The 22,332-nt window shown below is 38.6% G+C and overlaps 1 protein-coding gene across 1 annotated transcript in view; it reads right to left on the minus strand.

The window, feature by feature from the left end:
* The window catches only part of LOC142109665 (Fanconi anemia group J protein homolog), a 195,754-nt gene that overhangs the window by 166,459 nt on the left and 6,963 nt on the right, over positions 1-22,332 (minus strand). Inside the window, exons 4-6 of the mRNA XM_075193731.1 lie at positions 7,857-8,024; positions 7,235-7,365; positions 5,132-5,281 (exon numbers count right to left, since the gene is read on the minus strand). Coding sequence (XP_075049832.1) covers positions 5,132-5,281; positions 7,235-7,365; positions 7,857-8,024 — 449 coding nt within the window. The remainder of the gene's footprint in view (positions 1-5,131; positions 5,282-7,234; positions 7,366-7,856; positions 8,025-22,332) is intronic.

The following is a 22,332-nucleotide window of genomic DNA, read 5'->3' on the forward strand; positions in this document are numbered from 1 at the left end:
ATTCACAGATTTGTGTGTTCACTGGAATACACACATACAGTAGTAGTACATTTTCTTAGTTTACCTGTATCGTAGTTTAGGGTGCCTGTGTCTTAGAAAGGGACAGTAGAATAACTTCATACAAAACTACAAAATAATATATTTGAAATACATTTAAATGGTAGAGAAGCCTCTGCTTAGTTTGGCGATTAGTGAGCAAAGTTTGCCATTACATTCCCTTATATTATATACACATATTTTTTATACATGCACACACACAAATATATCCTTATCTATACTGATACCTATATAGCAATGTTGTAAAAAATAAAAAAATTCTAAAGGATTTATGTCCAGTAAAAAGTATTTAATGTCAGTACCATCATTACCTTCATATAGCAAAACTGAAGAACTCACTCCCATCAGCTGTGCAATGGATCTTGTCCCTATCAACCGAAAAGATTTCTAATCCAAACATCACTAACACCTCTTCTAGCACATGCCCTGATGGGACAGTGCAGTAGTTCTCTGCAACCAGCTCTGTGCTAGAGACATAGATAGGATCCAGTACAGTTCTGCTAGTTGGAGGAGGGGAACATTAATTAAACTGCACTTTTGCTTGGGCATATTCAAAAGAAAATATTTAGAGATTAAAAAGTATATGACCATTCCCATATCTTAAATTTAGATTCACTAATGCTGTGCATTGCATTATTTGTAAAATATAATCACTATGATTGAAATGCACTGTACAGAACAATTCAAAGCAAATATAGAAGAAAAGAATAGGGGGTATAAACTACTAAGGGCTGAGTTTTATGTTGGCTTACTCATATTATTATTCTATCAATGCCCCTATCATGTGTTCTGTATTTAAATTCTTAAGATAGGATGTCACAATGGCTAAAGTCATATCAGGATTATCATATTAAATGACACATCTTACCAGCCACCTTCATCATGCCAGGGATGTGTTCTGTGTCTACACAAGGCCAAAACCTATCAGATACCAATTTAATTTGGGAAGGATTAAAAAATTCAATCTAACCTCTACTTGACATATAGACTTTAAAATGTGCCTGCTTATATGGGTATACTTATTTAGCTAAAAGAAGGGGACAAGAAATAACATCTAGACAAACCAGAGCTTACAATTTTCCTGGTTTTAACCATTTATTAATCAGACTGTATTCTTGTACAAACAAACACAATATAAAAGTGACATGTATATACAGAAGTTACTGCCACAAAATGACGAAAAGCTTGCTGATAGAGCTGATCAGGATAGATTTCCTCTGGAGACACTTCAAAGGACAACTTAACATTTGCATATGCAGTCTGTCCATGGCAAACTCATATTGATTTATTTTATTTTGGCTATTCCTCAGATGTTTCACCAAAGGGTTTTTCGTTAGGAGACTGTTTTAAGCCCTGAAGGGTATGTTGGTGCCTGATTAACAGAAGGCCTGGACATGCAAGTCCGGCTCTCCTTTGTGTGTAAGCATGGTCAAAGGAGATGAAAGTTTCTCAGCTAATCAATCTCACCTCTAACTATCCATTCACAAGCATGAAGTGCTGTACTGCACTGTACATCACTTCACAGCTATAAACAGATAAGTATTACTATTTCTAGTCTTACTATTCCTCTCAGAACTGCAGTAATTCAGCTGATAGGTTTTTGAGCATGAACTACTTCATTCAGGTCCAACCACAGCATCTAAAACAGTCAAGAAAAGCATGCCAGTTTTTCCCCTCTAAAGTTTCTGTGAAATGAGCGGCCTTATGCTATGTGTGTATGCACCTTTTTGTAAATCATTACTATTACCGAACAGAATACAAATCTATCAGTGGGATGCACAATAAAATAAAACGGAGGTGTGGGGTAGTGCTGAAGCCTAAGTGATGCAAGAAAGAAGAGCTCTTCTAAGGTAAGCAGTTTTTTAAAAGGACAAGGAAGATAATAAGTGGCATAGACTTAATTATGTATAAAGATTTCAAATGCTTTATGTATATTATTTAGTTCAGTAATACAATGCCTGTGATATATACTAACTAAAAAAAACAAAGTCAAGTTTACTTGTTGCAGTTTTCTCCAGATCTGCCAGGGCTCAATGCCTGTAACGGGCAGCACCGGATTGATAAGACATTGGGGACCAGCCAGAGCTGGGTAGACTCACACTCCAACAAACTATAGCTTAGGTGAAGATAATGAACTTTTGGCTCACACTAAATAAAACGATGTGGGTGCAGTTTCTTAGTTTTTATTCTAACTCTTTCTTACTAGAAAAAGAGAAAGCTATACTGGTCCTTGCCACCCTCCTATCTGGTGGAAGATTGGTATAGCCAAATACAGAAGTGCTGCAGTCATTACTACTGGGAACAAAGTAATATGGCTGAATTCTACGTTTCTCCTCGCCTAAATTTGCTGACCTTTCTAACGCTAGTATAATGTAGTGTATATAAATCAGATGAATAACAAACCTAATTTTTTGCCTAATATAAGAAGATGGCCTTGAACACTGTATCTTTGAAGAGAGGAAGATTATAAAGGCTATTTTCTTTCAATTAGATCATTTATTGTCCAAATTTGTTGCTTAAAAACTTTCTTAAGGGTTTATTTGGGGCTGCCAGGAATTTTTTTTACTGTAAAATGCCATTCTGACTTCATATAAAAAATAATGGCGGTGTAATTCGTACTACTGAAATGTAGCAGAAAAATGATACTGCTGTATAATAAACCAGATCTAGTGTGGCTCATAATTCTGAGAAAAGTTGTTCAATGGTTACAATAATTAGTGTTCATGTTCTTATGACATTTTCAGCACTGTTTATGAACCCACTGAGAGATGTATTCACTGCCAACTATATATAACATGACAAGATTTACTCACACTTCATGTTTTGGCAATTAAAACTGTCAACACATTAAGTCAGTGTTATTTTCCAAAATAACCAATATAAAAGGGAAAAACAGTTTAGTCATTGCCTATAGACAGTCCCATGATTCCAGTTTAGAAAAAGGAAAAAAGTATGTACATACATAAATAAATGTACAAATGTTTCTTTGGTCTGGAAAAACATGGGAATCGAAATGGATGTCAATCCTGTTAATGTAAATACACCCACTTGTCAAATAAAAAGCATGTGAAATTAAAAGACTTGATTACAGAAAGAGTCACTGTCTTATTTTTATGTTAGGATTATAATTTAACCATTTCTTCTAACAGATTAATAAACAAGCTCAATTGGTGATTATGGCAGTTTTAAACCACTTAACAACCCTCTTCCCTGTACTGTTTTCGCTTCTCCTGCCCCCTAAGAGAAAGTATATAAAAAGACTGAAAAGATTAAGCTTCTGAAACATCACTTTCTAGGAAAAAAAAATTTGCTTTACATGGGTTTCTGTACTACCATGTATGTTAATAATATAGCATTACACTTGACAATAATTGTATTTGGCTTTCTATGAAGTGAAAAGCATAAACACAACTAGTCAGGAGATAAAACACAGATATAAATATTAACTAACAGTACTGGTACAGACAGCAAGCCAACAAGGCATTTTCTGACCTACAGAGGCGCACACAATCTAACCATTTATTACCTAATCCATATAAATCCAACATATTTCATAGCACAAAACAATAATGGATCATATTACAGATACAGTAATAACATGATGAAAATTATATAAAATATATATCAAATTAAATAAAGAAATCATGCAAAATACAAAATATAATGTAAAACATAGAAACTATTTTCATTTTCAGGACAGAGACCCAGGGAAGCTTCAAGTCTGAATGCAAAGTGCACGTAAAAAAGCACTGAACTTTAGCGCTGTTCCGGCATGTAAAAATCCAACTGTATGTCAAGATCCAATTCCATTTGAATCTGGGTGTAAGTATGCTCAGAAACCTCACGTTATACTTCCCAACAGCGATTACTATTTTGTTATTTTACCTGTTTTGAATCAAGATACAAAATAAGAGTATAGAGCACCCTCAGGTGTAATCATACAAATGATTAAGGCACTGGCTTAAAATTTTTAAAATGCATTTCAAACATATATTTTGTTTCCAGATTTTTATATAAAAGATTACCGGTAGATTGAATTCCATATTTAGTTACTAATAAGATTCCTAAATCATATCATGAGGATGACTAAAAATAAGCAACAAGATATTATGAGCATGTAGTTCACTTTTTTCTAAATGATACAAAGTGAGTAACATTTGACCTTACTTGCTATTTCTAAAAGAGTGAGCAAGAGCGCTCCTCCATCTGTAATGGTATAAATAAATGGAATCAAAAATAGTTTCAACATCCACAAAATCCTATTTAGCATTTCTTTTTTATCCATAGCAGTGCACACTCTGCTGGCCATTAATAGGCAGTGCAATACTGAAGTTTACATAAATCCACAACTGACATGTATTTTTTATTTAAAACAACAATCTCACCCTGCATTTTATAATAAAGATTTTAATTTAAATGTGGTTTATGGGGGGTGTATTTCAATTCTGACTAGAAATGAGAATATTTTTGTTACTTTATAACCAAACAGAATTTTATAGCATGAAGTGGTTTGTGATGGTGTAATGTTATACCTTACATTGCAAGCCTTGATCCAATATACCTAGAGAAATGTAAAGCACCTCTCCATACATTTCATGGTGGTCATATTTTTGCACACACCGGAACTACAAATGTGAAGGATTTTACAGGTTATGTCTTGCTGCTTGCTGGTCTATATTTTGGCCAATGCATGGGTGTTGCTTTCAAACTTTTGCAGCATGTGTATGTAAAATATCAAATGTTGAAGTTCACCACTTAAAATGTTCATTTTACCTAGCCATATTGTATATAGCACTCACGGCTACAAACTCTACACAACTCATGCGTCTTGACTGTATCTTAGTATAGCACACAACAGACATAGGTGCAGAACTATTTTAACATTTAACCACATTAGAAACAGGCTTTTTATTATGATACACATTAATAAAGGCAAGTACACAAGAATATGCAAAATAAGCACATTTGGTCACTCACCATTTCTAGTCCAGATAAAGTGTAAATAAATTGTACATTTCAAAATGTAAGCAACAAGGCTCTTGTTTACACACATGGAGTTGTAAATGCTACTCACCTGCTTTGTAGCAGATGCTGTAGGTTCATCTACATAACAAGGTAAATCAAGTCTCTGCTGTTGCAAACCATCAGCCTCCAAAATGTTTTCACTTACATCATCATCATCAATAAACTGTACACCTCTTTCAAAACAACGCCGTTTCCTTGTCTGCAATATAAGGCAAAGAGATAGTTAAAAATCTTTCACGTCTTCACTAGATTTTACACAAATTTAACTTGTCAGAACAAATGCCCCCTTTGAAAGCCACAGCTTGTTCGTGCACATTCACCACTGCGTATATGTGCCTCTTCTGTACACCATGACATATTAACGTACTGTAGCTGCACACAGACGCAACAGAGAGCTGGGGGACATAGGCAGGCATGACATATCACTAGGCTATCCAAGGGACTTCACCAAATCAGAATAGTGTTTATTTTTTATAAATTGGAGAAAATTGTCCTTTAGTGCATTATTATAAGTTATTAGTATTAATTAGCCTGATACCAGGTTCTCTAAACAGTAAAATGTGTGAACAATTTTTTTAAGTAACCAGCCAAATAATAGGCATATCGGGTCACTTTGCCACCCGCCTCAACATCCAGATCTATTTTTAAATCAGAAAAAAAGTGTATTACTATGGAAAGTCTTTGCTGTGATTTTCTATCTTTTTAGAAGCACCATTGCAAACAGGTTAAGGAAGAAAGAAAATATGCCTGGGACAGACTCTTACGGAAATATGCACATAAGAATTACGCAAAGAGCAATTTAAGATTAATTTCCTGACTAACCAGAGTTGTTCTGACTATACAGGAAAAGGAAGACAAATAAGTTCACTCTCCTCTAACCCATGTGGTCTGTGGACTGGAGGCGGGGAGAGGCAAGACATGCTGCTCACTAGCAGCTGATCATCCTTCTTTGGGGACAGGATTCTATAGTAAGCTCTGTTGCCAATTGGTTGAGTGTCTATCAATCAGCTTCACTGTATCACACACATTGTAGAAATGGAGTTCATAGAGGAAAAATAGAGAGGGTCCAGATATGGATGGGGGAAAAGAAAGTGGCAGGAAAGGGAGCTGGGCAGTGCTTTGGTGGGGAAATAGGGCGGGGAGTTGCACTGGTGAGCATGTTAACATTAAAAATCAGTCTTATAAACCACCCTCTTAAATGGAGTTAACATTCTGCAAATATGATTTTTTTGGGTGTTAAACATGTATTTTTAAGTGAATAACTCGCAGATTTTAGTGGTGTAGATGTAGGAAATAAGTTGGGGAAAAACAGAAAGGCCTTCGATTTGGATGAAAAATAGATTCAGAACCTTTGCTCTGCAACATATAAAAACAAAATTTGCTTTAAGTACCACAGTGAATCCGATATCTCCATACATCAAATGAGTATCTATCAGTGTGGTAAAAAGAGATATGACCTTTGTTATCATTTTATCAAAGTGGCTGGTGTTAAACCTCTTTTTTCACTACCAGAATACTGATGAATCTGTCTCTTACCCTCATTTGCATATTGGAACCACCAGCATTAGGCTGCAAATTATTTTAAGTTGGGGGGGTGTACATTAAACTTTCGGTGACATCTCTCTTAAGTTATTTGAAATAGATTTTAGTTCAGCTATACATATGCTTCTATATTACCAACGCTGGATACAGGAAATAAAAAGGTATTTTTAGTTTGTAAATATGTCAACCAGCTATACAAATCAGACATAATATTAAGTCAAATTAATGTTACTCATCAAGGAAGGTTCATGAAAAAATGAAAAACAGTGGGAATTTCACTTACCATTGTAATAAATTGTATACCACATCTCATTAAGAAACTGTCTTTGCATTACACTTGTCATTTTTTACTTGGTTTGAACATTAGCAGAATAGCTGTTAAGGGAGTAACCGTAAAGTCCTGGACTGCAGTAATTCCACATTCATTGTCAGATAACAAGTCATTAGTCTCCCTGACATGTCATTGTATTTAGCAATAATGAACCCATTTGTAAATGGTAACTAACTAAATATGATATACATGGTGTGTGGTGACCTTACCAAACCCCAAATGATCTGGAAGGAGAGTAAATATTTGACTGTATAGTCCTGAGAACGGTATGTTTATTACCTGCTGTTCATTGGTTGATTGACGCATTCGTTTTCTCTCAGTTTGAAAATCATCATTCTCATCAGAAGCCAAAAATGCTTGTTTCTTTGCACTCAGCTTTGAGGCAAGTGTAGGTTTGTTATTTACCGAATCTAAGAAAAAAAAGCTAAGAGTAAATTTAAAGAACATTATTAATTTACACAGACTGATAATGCTGTGCTCGATATAACTTTCTTAAAAGAGAATTATTAAACACACATCATTTTTACTCTACTGCTATCACACAAAAGGTGTACATAAATATTTACTATTTACAATAAATGTATACGTGCTTGCAGATTTAGAATTATCCGTTTGAACTTGCTAATATTCCCATTACAGTCTAATGGGTTTTTTTATTCTTTTTTTTCGAAAGCTTCTTAAGATATCACATTTCTACAAAGGAGAGTTTATCATTGATTTCAAAACAACTTATACTGTTAATATGATAATAGCATATAATGCATTATTGTTATTTACTCTATATGTGTATCACATAATGCACCCAAAAAGCAAGAAAATCTTGACTATTTGTAAAAGCATTTTGGAAACATCTTGTGTGAAAAAGCTTTACAAATAAAAAACTACAGTTCCATGCTGTTACCATGTTTGGCTGACAATACGCCACTAGACGATGAACCGGCTGTATCATTTGAGATAGAAGTGGATGTGATGCCTGTCTCTGGAATGTTTGAATGACAGGAGCAGCCACATGGTGCAGTTTCTTCCTTCTTCCAGTACTTTTCATTCTCACCTTCAACAACTGGCTTTCCTACAAAACAGCAAAAAATTTACACCATTTAATAATATTTATTCATACTGTTAAAAGCTCAGTAAGAACTGCTCAAAAACTGACAAAAGAAATCTATGTCAGCTGAGAGTAAATACAAAATTGTATAATCTCAGAGAAGCACTCACAGTTAGCCAGGTGCCCTTGTGAAGATCACATAAAACAACATTCCACTCAAGAGGCACCTAGTACTAGCAAAATGGAAAGAGAACTGCAGCAATTAATGAAATAAAATAAATATAAAAAAAAAAGATAAAACATAACCCTGTTTCTTTTCCTTTAAGTCTCTTAACATAATTAAAAGTACCATATTTGTGAAGCTTATACTCAGCAGACCAATAAATTCCAAGTAATATCAATAAAACTTATAGGAAAAGAAAATAGGAATTTTTTTACACACACACACACACACACACGTAATAAGTATATTATTTTTGCATAGGTAACCATAAGCAAAAAATAATATAAACTAGAAAGCCATCTAATTCAATATGAAAAACAAAACCGTTATATTTCAGCGAGAAAAAAAAAAAAGTTCCTTGAGCAGTGTTCCTTGGGAAATTAGAAAATAAATACCAGCGAAAAAGATGAAGCAAATGCATGATGAAGGACCTGGCTATAAAGGTATAAACCTTCTTACTAAAATGTAATAAATACATACTAATGTAAAGCCATGGATAGATTGGGGGTAGTATACCATATAATACTACACGTATCAACAGATTAAAATACAAGACCAAATAAAAAATGTTTAAATACAAAAGCTGCATGTACTTCCTACAAAAAGATACAGTAACGATTTTTCTTATTGTGAAAACCCACTGGAGTCACTGAATGATTGCTTCAAGAGGAACATCACAGCTATACAGTCCCAAAATAGAGGTTCCTCAGGCAACAGTGGTCAGACATATCCTTATTTCTAAGTAACGCAGGTCCTAAGATGATGCATGGAGAAAAGGCAGTAAAGATGGACTGATTGATTCCTCTATTACATAAAATGACTATTTGTTTAGCAACATTTTGTTATGTTGTTGATCATTTCCTAAATATTGTTTTCTATTTCAATACATTGGTCAACACAGAAGAGACCACTTTCTGCCGGTAGAAGGAGAGATAATCCTCATAACCAAAGACAGAGCAGGAGCAAGCAAAACTGGAAAGACCTATAGTTCCATTTGCTCAAAGGCGGGAATCTGCAAGAAAGGCCACCTATAAGAGGAAAAATGTGGATCTTCAGACATTATGATGAAGGAGACATGCATGAGAAGCTGAAACTGCAAAAAAGACCAACTGCAGAAGCAGAGAATGATGAAATCTCACATTTCTGTAAGTTTGCTTAACGCCCTGCCTAAAGTTTTACGTGAACTACCTGTTCAACATTATTTAATTAATTACATAATTAACATTTTTAAGGTCATACATCAGGGAGTGTCTCAAATATACCAACCACATGCATTCACATATAGCCTAGTTTCCCAAAACTTGCACCCAGTCTCATTTGTCTGAAATGGGCACCATGCTCACATAAATATTGTAACTATGCAGTCACACCACAACATAGGTACAGTTCACAAGTATACCACACACAGACCAGAAACAGCACAATTCCACAACAATGGTCTTGAGATTCAAATGTCTTTGGATAGGAATCCAGCAGTCTATCCATCATCCTCTGAACAAAATACCAATTTCCACAACGTTTAAGGTTCATAATTTCTAAATAATTTTGCCAAGATTTTATACATTTTGTATGGTATTTATAGTATCTTAAAAATAGATGAAATTATGTATTTATTAACAATCGTGAAAACAGGATTATATTAGAGTATCAGTGATATCAGAGATGTGTTCCAGTAGCTAGCATGGTAAAAGCTATTATATCATTCCCACAGACAGGGAGAGAAACAAAAACATGATAGATAGAATTTGTATAGCCTGATACGAGCAATTCAAATCATAATCCAGAGCCCCTACGCACCCACAAAAAGGTGACATTCTTCTGTTTATGATGTGACTGAACTTGAACGCAGAAAGGTGACTATGTGATCTCAGATGTTTCCTAACAGCTCTTCAGTTTTAGCATGTGTTGCATCTGTTCAATTCCAGAAACAGTTAGACTTCCCCCAGTGCTATGAAACATCTGAGGATACTAAGTCTCCCCGTCATGTGGATACTTATGCATGTAATCCCTAGAGCTGTCATAAAAACACACACATGTAAACTCCTGGGAAAACACAGAAAACAAAAAAACTCAGTAGTACTCAGAACACAAATACAGAAAACCACATTTCCAGATCAGGAGAGGAACACCTTACCAATGCAGTAAAGTTCTGCTTAACAAATATCAAAACAGAGAATACTGTATCTAGTGATGATTATAGGAAAGACTTCAGTAAGCCTATTGAAGAGCACTGCAGACACTCTTATTACAGTAGGGCAATAGCTCCCAAGTTTTCTCAAGGTACATGAACACTATTATGATACACACACTCATACATCCATTTCTATAAGGTGCATAAAATCAAGCATACAGCAAAGCAATCTCCATAGTCAAACATTAGCAGTAGAATGAGTCAAACTGCAGAGCTCAGCAACTTTCAACATGGCACTGTCATAGGATTATACCTTTCCAACAAGTCAGTCTGCCAAATTTCTGTTCTGGTAAACTGTATGTGCTATTATTGTAAATTGGAAACGTCTAGGAGAAACAGCTCAGCTGCGAAGGGGTACGCCACACAAGCTCACAGACTGCATTGCTGGGTGCTAAAGTGCATACAAATCGTCTGTCTTTGGTTGTGACACTCATTACAGACTTCAAAACTCTGAAAGCAACGTTAGCACAACAACTGCTCGTCAGGAGCTTTATGGACTCGGTTTCCATGCCTAAGCACTTGTAGACATAAGATCACGATGCATCGACTGGTGTGGTGTAAAGCACACCGCCATTGGACTCTGGAGCAGTGTAAATGCGTTCTCTGGAGTGACTAGCACGCTTCACCATCTGATATTATGATAGACTAATCTGAGTTTAACTACTGCCAAGCGAATGCTTCTTACCTGACTTTGTATGGTCAAATGTAAAGTTTAGTTCCAGTGAAGGGAAATGTTAACACTACACCATACAGTGACATTCTAGAGAAGTGCATGCTTCTAACTTTGTGGCTATATTTTGGCGAAGGCCATTAAAAAGTTCCTGTGTTTGGTGTAGAAGAACTTGACTGGCCTGCACAGAGTCCTGACCTCAACCCCATCAAACACCTTTGGGATGATTTGGAATGCATTAGACCCCATGCTATGTGTTCCCCAGGAGTGTCCTTCACTTGAGGGACTCCGGATTAGAAGCAAGTCGGTAAAAATCTCAGCATTTGCTGATGATATTCTTCTATATATTTAGAACCAAAAGTCATCAATTCTCATTTAATGTTGACAATTGAGTTTGCATTCATTTTGATAAGTCTATTGCAATGTACCTGAAAAAAAGAAGCACGCATTCCCCACTCAAGTGAGTGGTCAATGCTGTCACCTATTCAGGATCTAAATACCTTAAAATCTTCATTATATATATGCTCTTAATATACCAAGGCCATTTGTGCTATTGCCTAGAAAATGTGGGAGAAGAGTTTCCTCCGGGCAGGGTAAATCTTCTTAAAAATATGTTTTTCCCCAGACTAATGTCATACCCTTTAAACACTATATAAAAAAAGAGAATTGGAATCCCTGCTCCGACCAAGAAGGATAGCTGCCCTCTATTTTCCTGCACACAATCCACTAAAAAGTGGTAAGAATAATATACCCAAAGAAAGTGGAAATAAAGTTGGCACTCTTCCAATACATCAAATATACATAAATAGAGGGGAAAATACATGCATACATGTATGAATCTTTCCACATTATGTCTGATCATAATCATGTTATGATTGATGTGATATGTTTAATTTCTTTGTATTTCTTGTTTTCTCCTCCTTATATGCTTTAGACTAAAGCAAGAGGACATATAAAACCTTAAAAGGTGATCCATTGAAAAATATATCTGATAAACTTAACAACTTGCTTGATAAATATTCATCATTAGGTATTATTCCTGAGGAAGTTAAGAACTATATAGTCATCTCCAATTCCTCCATTCCAGTACTATATACCCTCCCAAAAATTCATAAAGACCCCTTATGTCCTCCCGGAAGACCTATTGTGGCTGGTACATAATCGATTACATCAAACCTATCTCAATACTTGGATTATCATCTACAAGCTCTTGTTACACCCATCAAGTCTTATTTGAAGGATACCATGGACATATTAAATTACCTACAAACTATACCATGGAAGGAGGAATACACATTAATCACAGCGGATGAGAGTTCATTCTACACGATTAGTAATCATGAGTAGGGTATTGAAGCGGTTAGATACTTTTTGGACAGATCCATGATGGATGAGGTAAAGAACTTCATTATAGAGGGAATCAGACGAATATTGACAAATATTTTTTTTTGTATAAGGGTAACTTATATCTACAGTTATGGCCATAGGAACCAGTTTCGCCCCCAGTTATGCCAACATGTTTATGGGGTGATGGGAGGAAAATCATGTCGGAACGACCCCACCAGGGAGGCGAATCTGGTTTCCTGGTATTGTTATATCAATGATAATTTTTTCATCTGGCGAGGTTATGAGTCCTCTCTAATTGATTTTTGAAACAAATTTAATCTAAATACCTGCAACATTCACTTGACCTTTGAGACCAGCAAAAGGGAAGTGCATTTTTTGGATTTGAGTAAATACATTGAGGATAATAAATTACTCATGAAAAATTACAACAAACCTACGGACTCCAATTCCTTCATTCCTACTAACAGCAATCATTTTGGGAAATGGCTGAAAAATATCCCTATTGGCCAATTTCAGAAAATAAGGCGAAACTGTTCCAAGTTAGATATCTTTAATGAACAAGCATTAACTCTAAAGAAACAATTTATGGAGAACAATTTAGACCAAGTGATTGAGAAAGTACAGAACATGAAAAGGGACAATCTACTCATTTCATTTTTACATTGGACTGATATGTCTTGTATTTTCCCCTCTATATATGTATATTTGATGTATTGGAAAAGCGCCAACTCTATTTCCACCTTCTTTGGGTATATTATACTTAGCCCTTCAAACACTGCCACTACTTACAACGTGCAAAGATACTAAGGACAGGGTAAGGGGGCCTTTACAATAATGCCCACACATTCATAGAGAAAAACAGCCTCACTTTCTCAACCCACATGACCAAGAGGTTCCAACAAAGATTCCTGTACCAAGTCCACTCGTGTGGGTCCCTCAAAGAAGGTTCAGTGGAGTTAAGTTCCCAGTACAGAAGTGATACAAGGCCTGTAGTCTTTAATTGTCTAAGGGAGTTAATGGTCTGGCAAACAGTTGGGATTGTAAGAACTGAAAGAAATATTTGGTAAATTAAATTTAGTTGTTTTTTTTTTTATTACGTTTTTATTGGGTTTTAACAACATAAACAGGTTATAGATGCACAATCAACAAATTTGCATGGTAGGCTATTCATACTGAAAGCATGACATCCTGGCTCCAGTCCAAAAATGTACTCAAAAACCTGTAAAAGAGATATGCCATACTATACACAGACCTGCTAGTAACCATATTACAAAAGAAGGGAAGGGGAAAACACATTTGAGGGAGAGGGTCTGGCAAAAATCCTCACTTAACACTTCAATTTAGTTTAAAACTCTGTTAGCCTAGTAGGTTGTGTGTCTGCCTGGTACGATGTAGGCCCAGATGGATCACCCAACCAAGCCAACCCTCGGGTGCAAAAGTGGGAACACAACAACTCAATCAGTCAAATTTGAAATTGGGGACTCAGGAGAGTCTAGAAGGTTTAGCCATGGGCCCCAGATAGCATAATACATTTCAAACGAGTCTGTGGTTGACAGGTGCATTTCGTCCATGACCCTATAGTGTTCCAATCTATTAGACCAGTCCCGAATACTCGGAGGCCTGGTGGATCTCCATTTCACTGGAATTACTGCCTTTGCTGCTGAGATAATAAATTTTAAGAGAGATTTTTTAAAACATGATAGAGGCATATCAACTTTATTTAACAGCCAGAACACCGGAGTATTGGGTATGTCTTTACCTAGCATCTTCCGCATGATGCTCACCACCCGGGACCAAAACGTTTGCAACATGGGGCAATCCCACCAGATATGCAGAAGAGAACTGACACCCCGGTTGCATCTCCAACAAGTGTCGGGCACTCCGCGGAAGACCCTCGCCAGATGAGCCGGGCATCTGTACCACCTGGTAATTTACCTTATAGTGAGTTTCTAGAATTGAAACATTGGGAGAACATGTGTGTGATGCCTGAAAAATTTTGGACCAGTCGGCCTCTTGTAACTCAACTCCTAAATCTCTCTCCCACTCTGTGGTAAATTTCAGAGGGGACACGAATTGATGTTCTACCAAAAATATGGTTGAGAGGGAATGTGAAGGGCAGGGTGACCTGGAACACAGAGATTCAAAAACCGTTAGACTCCTAGAAGTGTGTTGTTTTGGAAGGCCCTGTGACAGAAGATGTTTAATCTGTAAGTATCTCCAGATCTCTGTATTGGGCAAATTCCATTTGGATTGGATTAAATTTAGTTTTTATATCATCAAATGAAGGGAAGGATAACTCTTTTGTGATATCATTCAGATATCATATCTATTTTTAAGTTTCAAAGGAGGTCGGATTAAAGCCTGGCTAGAATGCAAGGTTATCAATGAGTGGGATAATGGTTCTTGGAACTGGGGCAAGCAGATGTCGTCAAGAGAAAGTCAACCGCATACAGAGAAATTTTGAGCTCGGTCCTCCCTACTATATTAACCGAGATAGCTGTATTCAAATGCATTTTTGCAGCTCTCACAACCCAGCTTTTAGGATTGACTGGCTGTGCTTCAAATCCATACACAATCATTTTTTGGTTTTTTAAATGTGCAAGACACCATTTGGTAAGAGACCTGTCTGTGCTCACAGGATTTGCAGACATATTTTTGATCCTTTTTAAAAGGGAGTCTTTTTCTGCAGTGGTTCTTCATGTCAAACCTATGCTGTTATACGTGAATGACTAGAGTTGTTATTTGCCCATCATAGTTTTAACAATTGCTTTGATTACTAGGTGTGCTGACACTTACTTTATTGTTCATGTATGTTCTAGTATACCAAGTTTTAATCTGTGACTATTTTCAAATGATGTGCAAAGAGAAGATACTTATCACACACATACACAGTCACTGTCCCATTGGAGCTTACTTTCTAAATCCTCTACCATAAACACACACACACACACTAGGGTCCATTTTTGTCAGAAGCCAATTAACCTATGTCGAAGTCAGTAAATTGGATAAAAGTCATTTTCAATTACAGTCTAGCAAACTTGGTTGTCTTTGTCTGAAAAGATGCGTACGGTACGCTATGACGTACAAGGGCACGCTACGGCGTGAAAGGGCGTACGCATCCACTGCACGTGGCAGCAACAGTAATTGGTCTTTTACCATACATTCGCACAAACACGCTTACTTATAAAATAGTACACATTAATGGTAGTTGCAACACATAGTCAGTTATGTCGAAATATAGTTGTATTTATATGTTATATCAGAGTTACATGCATATTAGTGAAATACACGGAATGGGTTGAAGGAATAACATCATGAGTGGTATCATAATGAACCTTGTCACATATCCTACTGTTGGGTTCACTCTGCGAGGGAATCGCAGAGTGCATATGCAAGTTATGAATGATAGGGAATTATGAACTACTTAAGACTAAGGAATCTTGGCGGGAAGAGCAGAGCATACCCCCTGCTGAGATGACCCCCTCCTTTGGATTCCTTTGTATGAACTGGCCAATGATGACGACCCCTTGGACCTTCCTGAGACCTGGACCAATAGATGCAAGCTATTCCATCTACATTGTATTACTGTATGTGATTGTGTATATAAGCAGCAGCTTGTGATCCTGAGTGCAGACTTCTTGTCCCCAGACTTCAGGATTGAATGACTGCACTGGATCCAGAGCGCCTGCGATAAGTAACGGCTGTATTTACTATTACTTCGCTTGAGCATATTATTCTACTTATTTGCGAATAAATCTTTGTGCTTTGGAAACACAAATCGAGGTTCGACAATCGTTATTGGTTAGCGACAATACGCACATAAGAATTTGGGGGCTCGTGAGCTTTGGAGGTTTCGTTGCCGATGATACGCAAGACCAACGGATTTCGGTTCCTCAACAAAGGGTGGAGACGCGTCATAAACGGGTAAGAACGCATGGTGTTCAAAACCTGAATTTTACTCTGTGTTGCGAAACCGAATGTCCGTTTTTGCATTATCTAGGGCACGCTAACTAGAACCTAGGGACAAAAGAGAAAACTGTTTCTTTTTACTGTCATTGTGCGTTTTAACTGTATTGCATTGCATAGCGTATGTGTACTTCCTGCTGTGCGTACGCAAACTTCCGGTAAACTTGCCACGTGGTTAAACAATCGTTTTGATAGTTATTGTACATGCATAGTATAATCACTTGTGAAAGCCTCTGAGACATTATTACTATTGTTGGGAACTTTTGATTTTCTGCACAGAAAAGGTGTATAGTGTGTGATGTTGTAACGTAGATACACTGTTTTATTGTGGATTGTGCTCAGTTGCTGTCTGACGAGGCGGATTGCCCAACTGAAGGACGGTATACAGGGCAGGTATACCGAATGCGAAAACCAGGTTTTTTCGCAAAAGCGCTACCAATAGATCGCAAGGTTTGCTAATAATTAGTATTGGTAGGCAGTGCGATCCGATCGCACCGTTAGTGCGGATTGGTGAAGCAGCTAGGAGGAATTATACTGGAAAGACAGGTTGATTGTATCGACTTTGCGCTTCCAGCGATAATAAACTCAGCAGATTTTTGTGGTTAAGCCAGGGTATCGAGGAGCTGATAGCCCTTGGGGCCCACAAGTGATATTTCTGTATTAGGGATCCTCGTCTGGTGCGAGAAAAGCGAGTGAACGCGGCTAAAGGAAATACGTTCACCGAGCATTATAGATCTCTAGCGGTGAGTATAGCAACAGAGTTGAAATCATTAGGTGGAAGGAACAGAGCACTGCGGTGTGTCTGTGTTTCACATTTGGCCGGAAGGAACAGAGCACTGCGGTGTGTCTGTGTTCCGGGTAGAAGGTATATTGTTCAACATGGGTGCTAAGCATACGCTAGAGATGGTCAGTGTACTGCCTAAGGAAGGCCCTATTGGTTCAGCTAGGTTTCTCATGTGTAAGAAATATGGTGCATATGCAACTGTGTATTGTGACACGTGGGTCGGGATGACCAAAGCTTGTGATAGGCCTTTCCCAACAATAGGGAGTTTTAATGCAGAGGTACTAAATACTGTAAAAGATAAAGTATGGTTGATCAAGTCAACAAAAAAGAGAAATAGACATAATGATTGTTTAAAATTGTGGAAAATGGAAGGTAACACGTGGCAGAGCAGCGAATGCAAACCGGAAGTAGGCGTGGCGAAAAGCGCGCGAGGCGGATGTAACCATTGAGAAGCGTGGCGAACTCAGCGCAAGCGTGCCCCCGCCACCTTATGTGGCGGGAGGGGTAAGTACAGCCGTTGTTAAAACTGAAAATAGAAAAATTACTAAGTTGTACCCTGTTTTAAACCAGTTTCAATCAAGTGTATCTGAAAATGAAGATGAACCCACTGTGATTTCGGCCATTGCCCATGCTGTTAGTGTACTAGAGGCTCAGCGCAAGTATGAGAAAATGGCTGAGATAGGTGAGAGTAGCGTGATCACTAGGAGTGAAAGTGTTCTAAATCTAGGGCCTGTAAATCCTGTAGTGTCCCCTGAAGTTAGTGTACCAGAGGGTGTGTTACCGGTCCGCACAATATCGGTTCCCAATGGGAAACCGGATAAGGATGGTGTAGTTCCTTTACGAAATGTTACAATGCATTGTCCCTGGACTAGATCAGAATTACCTTCCATTATGACTGAATTCCCAGACCCTAGAAAGGAGTTAGCTAAATGTCAGAAATTTGTTAAAGACTTAGGGAATGCTCACGAACCAACCAGTAAGGATTGGCGGGTAGTGTTGAGGGCGTGTCTTCCTCCAAATACTAACATACAAAAATTTATTGAAGATTGTTTGTTGGAGGAAGATGACACCTTGACTGATGAGATTAACCAACGGAATATAGAACAAATTGTCAAACATTTAGCCATCTGTTTTCCAGTAGTAGGAAATTGGAGTAAGATTTTCACCATTAAACAAAAGGATAGTGAAACTGCCTCAGATTACTTCACTAGAGCTATAACAGCGATCGCACGATTTACTAGGATATCCAACATAAGTGAGGACCCACATCACAGAGAGATAGCTTTAGGGGTACTGATGGACGGCCTTAGAGAAAATTTAAAGACGAGAGTACAAACCACATTACCTAATTGGAGAGGCGTCACGGTAGACTCTCTTAGGGAGTCTGCTGTGGAGCATGACAAGAACCTTTTTAGAAAAAGGGAAGAGAAAAGTGATAAGTTAATGACGGTAAGTATACAGGCTCTAGAAGGGGTGCACACACGACCACCAGCATACAACCCATATAACAGGAAACCTAAAGTGATCAGGTGTTTCAACTGTAACGAGGAAGGACATTACAGGAGAGATTGTAATAAAGAAAGACTCAATACACATAGGGGTGGGTCACATAGATATCCTCCAAGGAAGGATTCACATAGACTAGAAGACTCACATCTACCCGCGCATATTACGGCAGCAAATGCTGCGCGGGAAATCAATAGTCAGCGCTAGGGGTCAGGTCATACCTGTAGTCTACAGCCAGTGAGGTTAACTGAGAGTCAGAGTAAAGAACCAACAATGATAGTTGACATAGCTGGTAGGAAACAAACTTTTCTTGTGGATACAGGGGCGGCTCGATCTGTGATAACCTCTCCTTTCAATCTACAGGTACCAGTAAAACCATTTCAGCTATGGGGGTGACGGGAAAAGTGTTACATTATCCTCTAACTAAACCCGCTGAAGTTACTATCGGCCCTCTGCATACTAAGCATTCGTTCTCTTAGCTGCAGCGGCTCCTACTAACTTGCTAGGGAGAGACTTGTTATGTAAAATGGGATGTGTCATATACTGTACTTCAGATGGTGTGTTCCTAGATATACCCGAGAAGGTTGCACATGAGGTACAGGACATATTGGACACCCCTCAAAGGTTAATGTTACACTCTCCTGTTATAGAACAAAGTCCATCTCAAGTAAAGGGGATGTTGCTGGAAATACCAGGTTCCTTATGGACCAGAGATGGACAGGACACTGGACTGATGGCAAACGTAGCCCCTGTCATGGTCAATCTAAAAAGTGGTAGGATAGCTCCAAAAATCCCACAGTATCCATTAAAACCGGAGGTGGAACTAGGGGTATATCCTGTTATTGAGAGGCTAATACAACAAGGGATTTTAATCCGTACAGCTAGTACAGCAAATAGTCCCATTTTCCCTGTGAAGAAGAATGGGGGGAGGGGCTATAGATTAGTCCAGGACTTAAGGGGAATTAACAAAGTTGTTGAGAGCCAATTCCCCGTAGTGCCGAATCCAGCTGTCATCCTCATGCAGATTCCACCGTCTGCCAGCCATTTTACTGTCATTGATCTATGTTCTGCTTTCTTTTCAGTCCCTCTTCACCCTGACTGCCAATACCTTTTTGCATTCTCCTACAGGGGAGTGCAATACACATGGACCAGACTACCCCAGGGGTTCATTGACAGCCCCAGTATTTTCTCCCAACCCCACAATGGGTCTGTTCTAATTCAATATGTGGACGATTTGTTGTTGTGCTCTGATTCTTTTATGTCATGTTTACATGATACTAAATTGTTGTTGCTTCATCTTTCACAAACAGGGCACAAGGTGGCAAAGGATAAATTACAGCCATGTCAGACTAAGGTCAAATACTTAGGACACTGCCTCAGAAAGGGGCTAAGACACCTGACAACCGACAGAATTGAGGCCATACAACACATGACCCTGCCACAGAGCCAGAAGCAGATTCGTACTTTCTTGGGGATGTGTGGATACTGTAGGTCCTGGATCCCAGGTTTTTCTATTCTGGCATTACCATTGCAGGAGCTAGTCTCTTCCTCAAAACCAGAACGTGTTGTACACACAGAGGAGTCAGAGCAAGCGTTCTTTAATCTTAAAGATAGTCTGACAAGAGCACCTGCATTGGGAATACCTGATTATGAAAAGCCTTTTGAACTATTTTGTACAGAAGCTGATGGTTGTGCAGCAGGTGTCCTCGCACAGAAACATGGTGACGCTAGCAGACCGGTAGCATACTACAGTGCACAATTAGACAATGTGGCAAGATCACTCCCAACATGTCTCAGAAGTGTAGCAGCAACAGCCCTTCTAGTAAGTAAGAGCGAGGATATAGTATTAGGACATAATTCAACCATCTATACACCCCATGCTGTATCAGCTCTGTTAAATTCAGCCCAAACCAGACATGTTTCTTCAGCTAGATTCACAAAATGGGAACTAGCCCTGATGGCACCCTCAAACATCACCATCAAACGATGTAACACCTTAAATCCAGCTACATACCTTACGTATGTGTCTCTAGAGACACAAAGGGTGGGAGGTGAGGAGACCCTGGTTGATGATGAGTTAGGCAAGAATACTGACACGCATGACTGTATGGAACACCTGAATCAGACCCTTACTGCAAGGCCCGACATACATGACACCCCCTTAGAAAATGTAGATTTTACGTTTCATACAGACGGAAGTTGCCATAGACAGAGAGAGACAGGAGAGCTATGTACTGGTTACGCTGTTGTAGACGATCAGGATGTGGTAGAAGCTGAACCCCTTGGCCAACCTCACTCAGCCCAGGTGGCGGAACTAGTAGCACTAAGGAGAGCGTGTGAATTGGCAGAAGGTAAATCAGCTAACATATATACTGACTCTAAGTACGCCTTCGGGGTAGTGCACGATTTTGGGGCCCTTTGGCGTCTTAGAAACTTTACGACAGCAGCAGGTACACCAGTAGCACATTCACAACACATAAAAGGACTTCTGACAGCGATACAGTTACCCAAAACAGTAGCCGTCATAAACTGCAAAGCCCATACCTTTGAAGAAGACCCAGTGTCACTGGGCAACAACAGGGCAGACGAAGCTGCTAAATGGGCAGCAGGCCAACCTATGACTGTATCGACCGAGACTATGATGGTTTTTCAGACATTAGACATGCAGAAATTAATTGAAATGCAAAATTTGTGTTCCCTGCAGGAAAAGGCGGTCTGGAAGGCGAAGGGATGTGGTCAAGAGTCCTCAGGACTCTGGAGGGATGGACAAGTTAAGCCTGTAGCTCCCCGAACATACTATCCAAGCCTGGCTGAAGCAGCACACGGCCTGACTCACCTGGGTAAAGAAGGTATGCGCAAACTGGTGAGAGCATACTGGTGTGCTCCCGGATTTTCCTCTCAAGCTGGTAAGAAAGCAATGTCATGTCTTACTTGTTTGAGGAAAAATGTTGGAAAAACTATTCCAACTGAGCCATCCCACATCCCTCCTACAGACGGACCTTTTCAGGTAATACAAATTGACTATATCCAATTACCACCATGCAGGAATCTAAAGTATGTGTTAGTGTGTATTGATGTGTTTTCCGGTTGGGTAGAAGCATATCCGGCAGCCACTAATACTGCTGTGTTCACTGCAAAGAAAATTGTACAAGACTTTGTGTGTAGGTTCGGTATCCCTAGGATCATTGAAAGTGATAGGGGTACCCATTTTACTGGTGATATCTTCCAAAATATGTGTTAACTCATGGGAATCAGTAGCAGACTTCACACCCCTTTCCGACCACAAGCCAGTGGTAAGGTGGAGAGAGTAAACGGTACTATCAAGAACAAACTGGGTAAGATAATGGCTGAAACTGGGTTGGCATGGCCTGAGGCTTTGCCGTTGGTCCTCCATAGCATTCGAACCACTCCTAGACCTCCTCTTAATCTGTCCCCCTTTGAGATACTGTTCGGACGACAACCTCATTTGATCGTGAGTCCACAAGACGACTTAAAGTGTAATAATAAAGTGACTGTACAATATCTTATAAGAATGAGTAGACAGCTGAAACAACAACAACAAAAACTAAAAATGCTGTCACCTGGTATGCCAGAGACGAACTGTCATGATGTTGAACCTGGAGACTATGTTATGATCCGCAATTT

Source organism: Mixophyes fleayi (genome assembly GCF_038048845.1).
Source record: "Mixophyes fleayi isolate aMixFle1 chromosome 2 unlocalized genomic scaffold, aMixFle1.hap1 SUPER_2_unloc_7, whole genome shotgun sequence".
Lineage (NCBI taxonomy): Eukaryota > Metazoa > Chordata > Amphibia > Anura > Limnodynastidae > Mixophyes > Mixophyes fleayi.